At 40.1% G+C, this 12,644-nt stretch overlaps 1 protein-coding gene across 3 annotated transcripts in view; it reads right to left on the minus strand.

The window, feature by feature from the left end:
• Aqp9 (aquaporin 9) overlaps positions 1 to 12,644 on the minus strand; it is a 45,249-nt gene that overhangs the window by 11,912 nt on the left and 20,693 nt on the right. For all 3 annotated transcript variants that reach the window (XM_047536173.1, XM_047536184.1, XM_047536193.1), the window contains 2 exons: positions 6,230 to 6,356; positions 1,365 to 1,502 (listed from right to left, as the gene is read on the minus strand). In XM_047536173.1, the coding sequence (XP_047392129.1) occupies positions 1,365 to 1,502; positions 6,230 to 6,356 (265 nt within the window). The remainder of the gene's footprint in view (positions 1 to 1,364; positions 1,503 to 6,229; positions 6,357 to 12,644) is intronic.

The raw sequence follows: 12,644 nt of genomic DNA on the forward strand, positions 1-12,644 counted from the left end.
AAAGACAGAGCTCTGGCACATTAGTGTTCTCTAGGAGGAGTTGAGGGGAGCCTATGCCAGACCTTGTGCTAAACAACAGCAGTCACTCAGGTATTGCCTATCTCTCTTGACTTCACAGTATGATAGTCTTAGAGATGCTTGGGGAGAATCCCAGGATAGTGGTCAAATGTAGAAAGCCCTTGGTGTCCCTGATGGTTTACTACAAACTTGAACCAAATCCTCCGTCAGTGGGTTCCTGGGAACCAAAACTCTCTTGGGGAAAAGTCTTAGAATTTTCAAAATCAACCTAAAGCCAAAGTGGGGTTTGAACCTGCTCTAGGCAGAATTCTTAGTTCTTAGAGATGTTCTCAGTAGTCTGTTAATAACACACTCTCAAACCTGAAGATGTCACAGTGTAGTAAGAGATGGGGGATGGCCACTGGGGCCTCAGAACTAGGGGGATGGCAGCCATTGACACAGCCAGCACTGACCCCGGTCCTCTCTTGCCATAGAAGGTTGCTGTCTGCATTCCTGGTCTACTCTTACATTCCCCTTTAATCCTCTTAGACTTTAATTCTCAGAGAAACACTTCGTGGGGAATACCCTTTTTTACAACCTATTCCCCTAAGCCTTGGTTCATCAATTCCAGTTCCTAAGGTCTTCAGTTTGATAGTCACAATGGATGGTGGTTCACCTTAAATTAGATGGAAGTGTTTTAGAAGTTGATTTCCTGGAACCCCAATATTTCTTAGTTTGAAGGACTTTGGGAGTCATCTAGTTCAACTTTCTCATTTTCCAGAGAAGGAAACTGAGGTCCATCAGTCAGATGACTTGTTTAAGTCACACAGCCACTTATGGACAGTCAGAACTAAAGCCTGGTCAATACTGTTTTCCCCAAAGTCTGTTGCAGAATGGAAGACGGGTTGTTGATAGAAGAGGGCCAGGCCTCCGCAACCTGCTTGTTTCTCTGCTGCATTTCCTCCTTCAAAGGTGTTTCCCAGATCCCATCTCTAAAGACTTACTGCTGAATCTTTGCCACCACTCAGTTCCTCTTTTCTCAGCCAAATCAGAGAATACAGAGGTAAAGCTGCTGGCCTACTGGGTACATGTTGTGATATAGATTTGAGCCTAAAGATAGATTTCCCTAAGTTCTGGGACATTTAAGTTGTCACCATTTTCATTAAGAGGATTCATAAATTTGCTCAAATTCTTTGGTGCAAGCAGGTAGTTTAAATATCAATAAGGCATTGGCCTCATTGTTTGAAATTTAGAATATCCTATCAATTATAGGGTGTTTCCTGTTCTTGCTATATTGCACCTCTCCCTACCAGGAAATTCTGGTTTTCAAATAATGCCCAGTTCTCCATAACCTTTAAGCTACTCACCATAGTAAATGCCAAAGAGAGTTGCAGCCCCCACAAAGGCTCCCAAAAACTGGGCTCCCACATAAAATGGCAATTTGAACCACTTCATCCGTCCAAAGAGACACATTGCGAAAGACACAGCTGGGTTGATGTGGCCACCTGCAAGAAGGAGAAGATGATTGGGATGTCAGAAAGCAGGCCCGGAGGGGAAGTGTTATAAGAAAATTGTGTCTAGAGACCTTAGGCAGAATTCAGACTTCTAGGAAGAGAAATGTATGTGAGGAGAAAGAGGTGTGCGTGTGTGTGCGCGCGCGCATGCACCCACATGCATGTGTAAGAGAGACAGAGAAAGAGACAGAGAGAATTTAGGAGAAAGGAAGAGAAGACTAACAATCCTTGTGGTATCATTAGGTACTACATAAAATGTTCATTTTCATGAAAAGGTGGTCAGAAATAGAAAGAAACTTGCTGTGCTCAAATACTTCATTTTTACAGGATTTTATCCATTGATAAAGCAATAACACCAAATAGATTGATGTAAAATATTAGCATCAATATATTTCTTAAGGTCAATGTACTTAACACAATATATGTATTCAAATTTATACCTAGCCCTTCCTCTGTTCATTTCCAGGGGCTATAAAACCAGTTTTAGCACTAATACATACTCTTGAAGGGGAAGTATCCCTAAGGTTAGGGTTGTGACTCTCCCTGAGGTTTGGGGCTTCCTTTATTTTTAGGTGATCACACTGCCTTGGTGGGTTTTCCTCTCTGTTCCTCTGTATAAACACAAAAATGTAGCAATACTTCTGTTACCCCAACCCAAGTTATAGCTAGTGAAATCAGTTTCCTCATTTTCATCTACTCACAAAATCAAATAGAAGGTTTGCTCTTGGAAGGTCACTAATGTTCCTAACTGGTTTTGCTATTAACAATGACATTTACTGAACCCTTGCCAGATACTGTCTTGGGGGTATTATGTGCATTTGAATCTTTGAATCTCTTAAGAAGCCAATGAGATGGGTACTATTCCAGTTAACAGGTGAGGAAACTGAGGACCAGAAGTAAAGTAACTTTCTTAAGCTATGTGGTTAGTAAATGGTGGAACCAGGATTCAAATCCACTTTTCTCCAAACTTCAGAGCCAATTTTCTATGTTACAACACTCCAAGTCCTTCCTCAACATATTTATAAAGTGGTGGGAAGAACAAAATGAAGAATTTTAATAACCATTTTTGAGCCAATAGGCTCATTTTCTAGGAAAGAAAGATATTCATCTGAGGAACACAGATAGCATTTTGTGTGGAGGAAAGATCAGTCACTGTCAAGGTGACCTCATTGGAATGTGGACTTTCAGGTTGTAGACATAGTCATAAACAAGAGAGATGATAACCGCGGTGGTGATAACTATGATGATGTCGCTAGTCCTGCACTTTCTGGCTCTCCTCAGAAACATGGGAGGGCTGGCTTACTAACACCCTCGCCTCATGGAGCCTGCCATGCTTCTCCTGAGTCTCCGAAACCAAGTGGTCTTGCAGGGGGTTTCTGACTGCTGGCTCAACCACAGGGCTCATTTCTCCACCTGCCTCCGCCATTCAGAGGCTCATATGAACATGAATTGCCAAGGTATCAAAACACAGATTACCCCAAAACCTTACAAACACTTCAGTGGTTGTGTTTTACTCTTAGATCTAAGACAGACACAATTCTGGAGATGACAGAGGACTACTTACTAGGAAGGCTGGAAACATGGGCACACAAGGCAATGGGAAGGCCTCTTCTCCCAGAGGCTGTGTGGAGAGCAGCTGCCTCCCAGCTAACCTAGAGGCACCCACTGAAAAAAGACAATGGGGTCCTGTGAAATCACCTCCAACCAAAAATGCTTCCCCCCAGATCAGTCCACCAATGGGAGACTTCTTGAATGAGTTCCTCTTCCAAACAAAATTCCACATAGGTAGGTTCATTCTTTTTAGCTCTTCACAATCATCCTGTGTTTGGGACAATTAGTCACTTTGACACTCTCACAATGCAAGGCATTTATTTAGTAGGTATTTGAGATAAGATAGCAAGTATTCAATATAATAAGTAATCAGAGGCCTTATTTAGATAACTCAGACTACATAGATCTACAAAGAGGGAACGTTTTTGGGGGATTGGAGAAAGTGTGTCTTTTCAAAGCAATGAGGAAAAGGGTCCCAGAGGTGGTAGAAGGGTTCAGAAAGGGAGGCAACCAATGGCACCCTGCCTGCTCTACCTGGGGGCCAAGTGGCTAATTGAAATTTCTCCCTGCAGAATTGAGGGGTGACCCTTGGCTCACCACAAGGATGAGGCAGGGCAGTGTAGTGGAAAGAACATGAGCAGTAGAGTCAGAGAGTCCCATAAATACTGGCTCTGCCAACATTGCTGTGATGATCAGATTATTCATAAAGAGCCCAGGGGTGCAGTTGGAGCTCCTGAAGCTCAAGATAAAAGTCTTGGGTGAGCGGAGTGAACTTTTAAGGTTCTCTTCTAGGTAAATACTGTTGCTCCATACTCAAAGACAATGCTGTGACAGAAATGCCTGGATTTCATTTATCATCAAACATAGCTGTTTTGCTTTTTTAGTCAATTTATTTTACTTATAAAATACTAATTCAAAAGTTGCCATCAGGTAGCCTAAATACCTTGTGTGGGATGCTACAACATTAGCGAGTTCTCAGTTCTGCTTGGTTGGTTTCGATTTGCACATTCATGAGGGAAGAGGATGCTGTAAATTCTTCATAGTAAGAGGATATTTTATATAAAAGTCAAATATCAGTTGGTCTCACCCATCTGTGACCACAAAGTGGAATCACATTTATACATATACACAAGTATACACTGGTTATTTTTGGAATCCTCAAAGAAGGCCTACATGTGGCCACAAACCAACATGTTAGCCACAGCCATCATGAGAAAGTCACCTCCCACATACAGTTTTCTTTTCTATTCTTGCAACTGCTAAGTCCAATACTGATGCTATTATCTGTGTGGATGTCAAGGCACGTCCCTGTTTCTATGCGTCTCCATGGTACCACTCATCAGGGAACCTGAACCGCACTAGATTCCAGAGATGGGGTGATAGAGGATACATTCCAACTCAATCTATTTTTCATTAGCCAGGCTCAGACCCTGCTCAATTTATATTTGGGGGTCTCAACATCTCTCATAAACAACTTAGGTCCTGGGCCTCACTTGAGAACAATTCCTAGTGAAAGCAGTACCATCAGTTCTGGTCCTCACCCCTCTACCCACAGGAACTTAACTCTAGTAAAGGGACCAGAGGAGAAGTTTCCATGCCATTCCCTCACTCTATCTATCCTTCCTGCTGGTCCCTGCCCTTTCTTCTCCTATGGCGACTCCCATAGTCTCTAATTATAACAGTAGATGCAAACAGATTAGTACTGTAGTGATGGTGAAGTGTATTAACTATGTTGGCAGAGTCTGGGTCAAATACTACTACTTGATATTGTTTAGTTAAGGGTACTATGCAAGCAAAATACTTCAACCCATGTCCACCTAAAAGATAGTTGAAAATATGCCAACATCTAATTTCATGGTTTGCAGAAATCACTTGTGTGAATGCACTGGGAGCTTGTGAGGGACAGAATAGAACACCCTGCATGCTTGTTTTAAGCTAAGAGTGTTTTTTATTGGTCTCAAGGCCTGCACTCTAATCTAGCCTAGACAATTCAGAGAAATTCCTTGTACCCTACTTAAGTTTGCCTTGAGGGAGATCGTATGGTGCTGCGATCACAGCAAAAGCTCAACAGGAGCTCAAATGGAGACACTGGTCATGCCAAAAAAAAAAAAAAAAAAAAAAAAAAAAAATCAAAATCACACACATAGGAAACTATACTGGACACCTGGATCTAAGCCTGGCTATAATATGGAAAGAGTGCCTGCTAGTAAATGACAATTTCAGGGATCTTGTCCTGGAGTTTCAGGAGTCTAGGCAATCATTCTTCAGTGCTCCAATTGCAGCATTTGTTACGAGGCCAACCAGAGTAACTTCAAGGTCCTCTGCCAGGATCTTTTGCCCATTATAGTTTATTGAAAATGTTATATAAGAATGTGAACTTTACTGTCATGGGTACCTGGATCACATCTTTGTTTTGTCTCTGCTCCTGTAGGCCTTCTAGCAAATTCGTGAATTTCTCTGAGCCTCAGTTTTCTCTATAGGATGAAGACAATAACACCCATCTCTGAGTGCAGTTGCAAAGGAGAAAGGAGATTAGGAAGGACTGGCATCCAGCACAGTGCCCAGTATGCTGTGGTTTCTCAGTGCCCCTTCTTCTCTTATCACCAACAGTCTTGCCTCTGTGCTCAGTACCCACGCCAGGCTGCTGAAAGATTGACCTTCCACAGTTCCTTCTTAAGTTCACATACTGAGTTAAATATCATCCTTTCATTTTGCTTCTCAGAACCTTGCAAATGGTTTCTAATCAGCCTACCTGTTAAGGCAGAATTAGATGACCACTTGTACTGTGCATTTTGCAAAAGACCTAGACTCTCTGTTTTTGTCCAGGGATTTGCCTCTGTTGGTGTGCTCTTAATAGAGTTATTCACAGGGTTCTAAGTATGGGGTAGAGCAAGTAAAAGAGCGCTGCTGCCAAAGAATATGATGCAGTGAACGGACTTAGGAATGAATCATTTGTGAATTCTAACTCTGTCTCTTGTTGAATGTTGCCTTTGCATAAGTCATTCAACATTTATTGGCCATTTTATCACCTATAAAAATGGGATCAAATACATATTCTTGTAGGATTGTTGAAATCAAAATAAACTAAGGTATGTAAACACCCAGCACTGTGCTACTACATTGGAATGGTTGATCTGATGGTATCTTTTATTATTTCTACTGCTTACCAGAGATACCCCCAGTTACATAAATGGCCATTACAACTGCCATTGCAAATCCGACATTGATAGTGATGATTCCTCCAAAATGTCCTCGACTGAGGATAGCTTGGGCAACAGAGCCACATCCAAGAACCTAGAAGGAGAGGAAAATTCAATCACTAAGTGGGGATGGCCATAGTCAAAAGCAACTGAAACTCATAGTAACAAGAAGAATTTTGTAAGCAAATGGCGTGGATTGGGCTACCTCAGTCTTTATACAAATCAAATCAATGCTCCAGCTATGCACAAATAGCAAAATGATGGATCCAGCCTGCATCTAGCTTATAGATAAATTTTTCTGGGCCTGTGCTATGTGAAAGTTTTGTCTACATTTATAAATCAGGTAATTTTATACAGTGATTTAGGTTTCAGTCTTTTTAAAATTGAAATGTTTATTTTGAGATAATTTTAGATTCACACAAGACTGTAAAAAAAGAAAACAGAAATATCACATATACCTCTTAACCTTTGATTTCTTTTAATCAAGAAGAAGATCCAGTAGCTCCTGGAAAAATAATCTTCTGGAGCAGAGTAGCTACTGGTTGCTCCCTTTAAACAGAGCTTGGGCCTACCCAATTGGCTCACCCCACCTCGATTCATTTCACTTCATTTCACTTCACTTCACTCACTTAGGTGGCCTTCCTGGCCCTTGTAGGTATTTGAGTTTGAGACTCCCGCTGTAGTGGCTCCCATTATAAGCTAGATCAAGCACACAAACAATAATATACAATCAATACATGGGAAGGGCATTTATAGCATGTATTAGAATGACTGACATGCAAGAAAACAAAGGAAAACTGTAGGGGGATCAATTTTGTAACCAGGCCCTCCTTATCTTTATTTCTTCTTCCCTAACAAGTCTACAGTTTCCAGGAGAGCTGAGGCTGCCAACTCACTGATCTTCTATTCTCTATGGCACCAACTCAGTGCTGTGCTCATAGCAAGCACTCTGCAAACAGCTGAATAATGATGTATGGCACAGAGTCTTCCATAATCTTCAGCCGATAGAACATATTCTGGAGAATGTAATCAGTATTCAGAAAAGTTTGAAATAAATATATTATGGTACATCCATTCAGCAGACTACTAGACAGTCATGAAAGAGAGTGAGAAAGGCTTATGTGGACCAAAGTGGAAAGAAAGGCATATTATTAAAGTTTTTTTAAGAAGATACTGCCAATTGTACTAGAATACATGGTATGCATTCATTTCTATACAAAATGAACTCTCCATGAATACACAACACCAGGAAATGGGTTGGATCCCATTGGCAGAGTGGAGGGGGACTGAATTTTTGCACACTGAAAGAATACTTTTCATTATACACCCCTCTTTTTTTTTAACCACATATTTCCCAATATTTTTAAAAAATGGGTCCCACACATTCATTGGATAATTGGCTAAAACTATTTAATCATAATTTATTAAAGAAACATTTAGTTAAGAAGGGTTCTTGGGAAACATGGAATGGTTGTGTACAAGTTTGACAATGGAAAAAATAATAGGGAAAGGCCACCAGTTATCATCATGTTTCAGTTTATAAAGCCACTATGATCCTGGAGATAAAAGTTTTGGTCTGTAGGAATCATTAGATAATGTATTTTATATGCCAAGTTGACTAAACTTCTCCTAGAATATGGAAAATATTTAAGTTTTGAATTTATAACCAAAGAACAACTGCAGTAGTTTCCCATTTTCTGCTTGAAATTATGCATAAGACAAAATAGACAGATACATGCATATATATATATTTACATATGATATATATTCATATATATATGGACTATTTCTATACATGCATGACTACTATAATTAGGATCTTATATGTACCCCAAATACCCGTGTGTTAAATGTTTAATTCCCAGGAGAGTGCAAATGTGAGGTTGTGAAAACTTTAAAAGATGGGGTCTAGTGAGAGGTCTTTAGGTCATTGGGGGCATACCCTTGAAGGGAATTGTGAGACCTTGATTCCTTCCTCTCTTTGCTCCCTGGTCATGAGCACATGGTTTTCTTCACCATATGCTCCTACTATGATGTTCTGCTTTGCTACATGCCCAAAACAATGGTTCCAATTGTTCATGAACTGAAACCTACAAAAGTGTGAGCCCAAATAAACATTTTTTCCCTTTATAAGTTGATTTATCTCAAGTATTTATTATCGTCACAAAAAATCAACTAACATAATACCTATGATAAAATTTAATCTATAAATTAGGCACAGTAAAAGATTCACTACAATAACTAATAATACAATTATTATAATATTTTAACAGTATACTGCAGCAAAAGCTATGTGAGTGTGGCCTCTCTCTCTCTCTCTCTCTTTTTCTCTTTCTCCCAATAAATTGTTGCATTATTCTTACCCTTCTTTTGTTGTTTTCAGGTAGCAAACTACAAAAAACCAAACTGTGGATAAGGGGAGACTACTATGACTTGAAGGAGGGTTCAATATCAAGCAAGAAATAGAAGATACGAGGAAAAGTTTCATAAACAAGATTAAAAATGTGAAGGCTTCTTCTCAGGCAAATAACCACCAGCTATGATGTCTCTTCACCAAGGGATGAAAAGGGAAGAGTCCAAAACTGAAGTATGAAAGGTCGTGCACAATTTCCTGATAGAGATTAATCGATTCTATATCACTCTCATGGGGGCTCATTTGTGAGGTCCTTCACAGCAACAGGATTTATAAGCAGATATTTAATATACATAGAATGATTTCCGCTTACTCCTCCAGGAAAACAGAGGATAAATGGCATGCAGATGATCTTGGGAGGTTCCATGGGTCTCAGTGCTAAGCTACATCCACCTTGTATGTCTAACTGCTAGGCAGAAGGGAGAGGGAGGAGAGCTTGGCCTCTGAGGGAAGCCTTTGCTCAGCACGTCACAAGTACATTGCAGACTCAGACTTCACTCAGTCTTGGCTCCAAACCCTGTACTGAACATTAGATAAAGTTGCAATAGGAACATGTTCTCTTTCCCTTTGCACAAAAAGCCTGAGTTCATTCATGGCCTACCAATTTCACGTAGATCTGACATTTTTTTCCCCTAGAATCCCTATCTATTATAACACTGTTAGAATTAAACCCACATTGGCTTTTCATTTAAAGTCAATTACATGTTCCAGGCACAACTTCCAAACTGACTAGCATTTTAATAGTATCTACAGAAAAGAGGAATAAAACAGAACTGACAGCTGAGATGACCCGTCTAGACAACCAGGGCTGAGAAGAGACACACCCAGAGCCAGGCCAAACCAAACAGTCACTGCTTTCCAAATGAGCACCTTCCCTTTTTCATGGCTCTGATGCACATGTACTTGTGCTAGTCTGGAGGGAATATAAATGCTTTAAATGGCTCAAGTGGACCTGGGAGGACCTTTGCCTGTTAAATTTCACTATGATAAATGTTCTCCTCTTTCACCCTAGATGCTGAAATTGCTTTTTCTAGAGAAGATAATCAATGTTGTGGGCTGCAGGAAAGGAACGGAAATGGAGTTGAACAATGTGGGAGTTTTAGTTATTCTCACGAGAATAACCACTCAAGAGATTGCAGCCCAGATTTGCAGCATTGGGTCTTAATTTTAAAATATATTTATTGTAGCTTGAAAAGCAATAAAGAACACAAGTATAGCCTAATAGTGTCTTTCTTTGCCTGTTTCTTTTATTTCTGTGCTTGTATTCCAAGTTCAGGCAAATGGATCTTGGATATTCTAGTGTATCATGGTCTGATTGTGGAAAACTGGCCACCCACACTGGTTTCCTTCTGTATGTTCAGGGTATTTTTTTTCCCTCCAAAAGGGAGAGGAGAAAACTGTCCTGCAAGGTATTGCAGATAAAAATTTTCAACATGATTTTCTGTTTTAACTTTCAGAATTACCACAGCTTCCCCCTTAGATAGAGAAAGAACTTGCTATCATATCTATCCTGTCTTTATTTTTCAGGTCTCTCCATCAGGAAAGCTCATCACCCATTAATATTCTTTTCACCAAACATGACCTCTCTTCTGAAATTTAATTGCACTATCTATTATATGCAGTCAGTACCTAGTTGTTTTCCAAGTGCTTGTTTTTGGTTTCCTTAGCTAGAAAACAGTTGCTAAGATTTCTTTCCATACCAACAGCCAATAGTATGCTAGTAGTCTAGTAGTCTCTGTTGGTTGGGAATTGTTTCCTGAGTCTACCACCAACACCTCCTTCTATCACATAAACCCAAAAGACCTCTTCTACCTTCTTAACCTGCTTAATCTAGTTACCTTCTCCAAAAGAGTTTGAAAAACCTCAAAACCATGCAGGAAATAGTGAACATGACCAAGCCACAGATCTACTTTTCACGTGTTCCCAAAACTTCTCATCCATCTCTTATCAAATTCTCCAGATAGATTCGCCAAGCTTTCTCTTTTCTCATCAACCCAACCTACTTAACTGCCTTTCTGCAAATAGAACCACCTTCTACTTGACTCAGCATTTACTAATGGACTTGAAGATCAACAGTAATTCAAAATATCACATGAACATTGTGTTCCAGTTATCCAATACTGTATAACTAATCACCCTCAAGCTTATAATAACCATATTTATTTCACTTATGAATCTTTAGTTTGGGCAGAGTTTGGTCAGGGCAAACTCTCATCTCTGCTCCATTTGTATTCAAATGTGCTGATTTCAGGGTTAGAGAACTGGAATTATCTGAAGGCTCATGCATTCATGCATCTAGTGGTCGATGTCAGCTGCCAACTGATACCTTAGCTGAAGCATTGGTCCAAACACCTACAAATGACTTCCTTCTGTGGCCTGTCTTCATAACAACATGGTGGCTTCTTCACAACAGGGTTCCAAAGGTGAGCATCATGTAGGTTCCAGAGTCTGTTCAGACCCATTCTTAAGACCATAGGTCTTTTTCACATCCCAATAAGTGGAGGGAGCATGGTGTCCTCCCTGAATTCTCTCTTCTCCTGAATACCTGTCCCTTCATCTCTGGTCCCTGGGGCTCCTCAGACTTCCAGAGAATCTCACCTTGATAAGCTCTAGGTTGCAGAAATGGACATCTTCTCCCATATGGTGCACTGCATTGACTGGCTTTTGCAATTTTTAAAGAAAATTCTCAAGATTGCATATTAAATTTCTTTGTATCTATAACAGTTTCTGATATATTGGAGGTAATTAAGTAATCAGATCCTATGCATTTTTATCAGGCTTGTTGGTTGTATAAATGAATGCATTGCTTCTCAGTCTCAGCTTGCTCCTCTATTAAAGGGGAAAAAGAAATCTGTCCTAGGATTTTTCAATAAAGGGTCAAATGAGATAACATTAATGAAGGCACTAGTTAAACAGCAAAGGGCGATAATAAATGTAGGATATTGCTTTAAATGTAAACTCAAAAGAAAACCAGTTCAGAGTGAATGAGTTAAGACAATTGCACCCATGAATTTAACTCACTTACTGGTCATACAAATAAGGTAGAAAATACATCTGTGACAGACATTAGAAATAGTTGCTGTTTCTAATGATTTTGAGGAGACAGGGAAAGTATGAAGCTGACAAGACCTTCAAGTTGTTTTGGTATTTGTGATTACTCTCCAAAGATGGAACATTCCATAGTTGGTGTTTTGGGTAGGAAAGATAAAAACAGAAAAATGCTGTGTTTATTATCAGGTTCTGTGTAAGGCAGAAGCAACAGAAAGAATTTCAGAGAAAATGGAAGGAAAACATTTGAAAGGAAGAACTGATGTGTGATTAAATGGTGAGAGGTGCTCCCCACCATTCCTAATCACCAGGCTGAACAGTCTGGAATCATCTGGTATTTCTTCCTTTCCCTCTCTTGATTACCCATAGCCAATGAGTGCCATATCTTGCTGAACCTTCTATAATCTCCAACCAGTGTCTCCACTTTCAACCTCTCACCACACATTGGCCCTGCTAGGTGTCACAGCTGCAGACATGCTGCAACCTCTCCACTGCTCAGGAAGTGCCGACACAAATCCTCCTGCTGGTGTTGAGGGCACTCCATTGCCTTGTCTCAGGACTCCTAGCTCACTCAGGCTGCATACCAGTCACTCTGAGTTCTTGGAGTTGATGGCTGTCATTCCCACCTTTGCACATCTGCTCACACTGTACCTCACAGAAGGAATGTTCCTTCCCTGCACCTCCCCCACTAGACAATCTATTCTTAACTCTGAATTAAAATCCTGCCTCCTTCATGGAACTTTTTAATGATAAATTAAGTCTTTGCTCACCTCTTCAATCGCAACCATACATCGTTCTTTCATTATATGCCATCTTATTTTTGGTCCCCCACCAAAATTACAATGCCCATCAGGGTGGCTCATTCTTCTCTATAGTCCATATTCAAACAATATTTGATGAAAGATAGAAAATATTAAAACA

This window comes from Sciurus carolinensis, chromosome 2, assembly GCF_902686445.1.
Source record: "Sciurus carolinensis chromosome 2, mSciCar1.2, whole genome shotgun sequence".
NCBI lineage: Eukaryota > Metazoa > Chordata > Mammalia > Rodentia > Sciuridae > Sciurus > Sciurus carolinensis.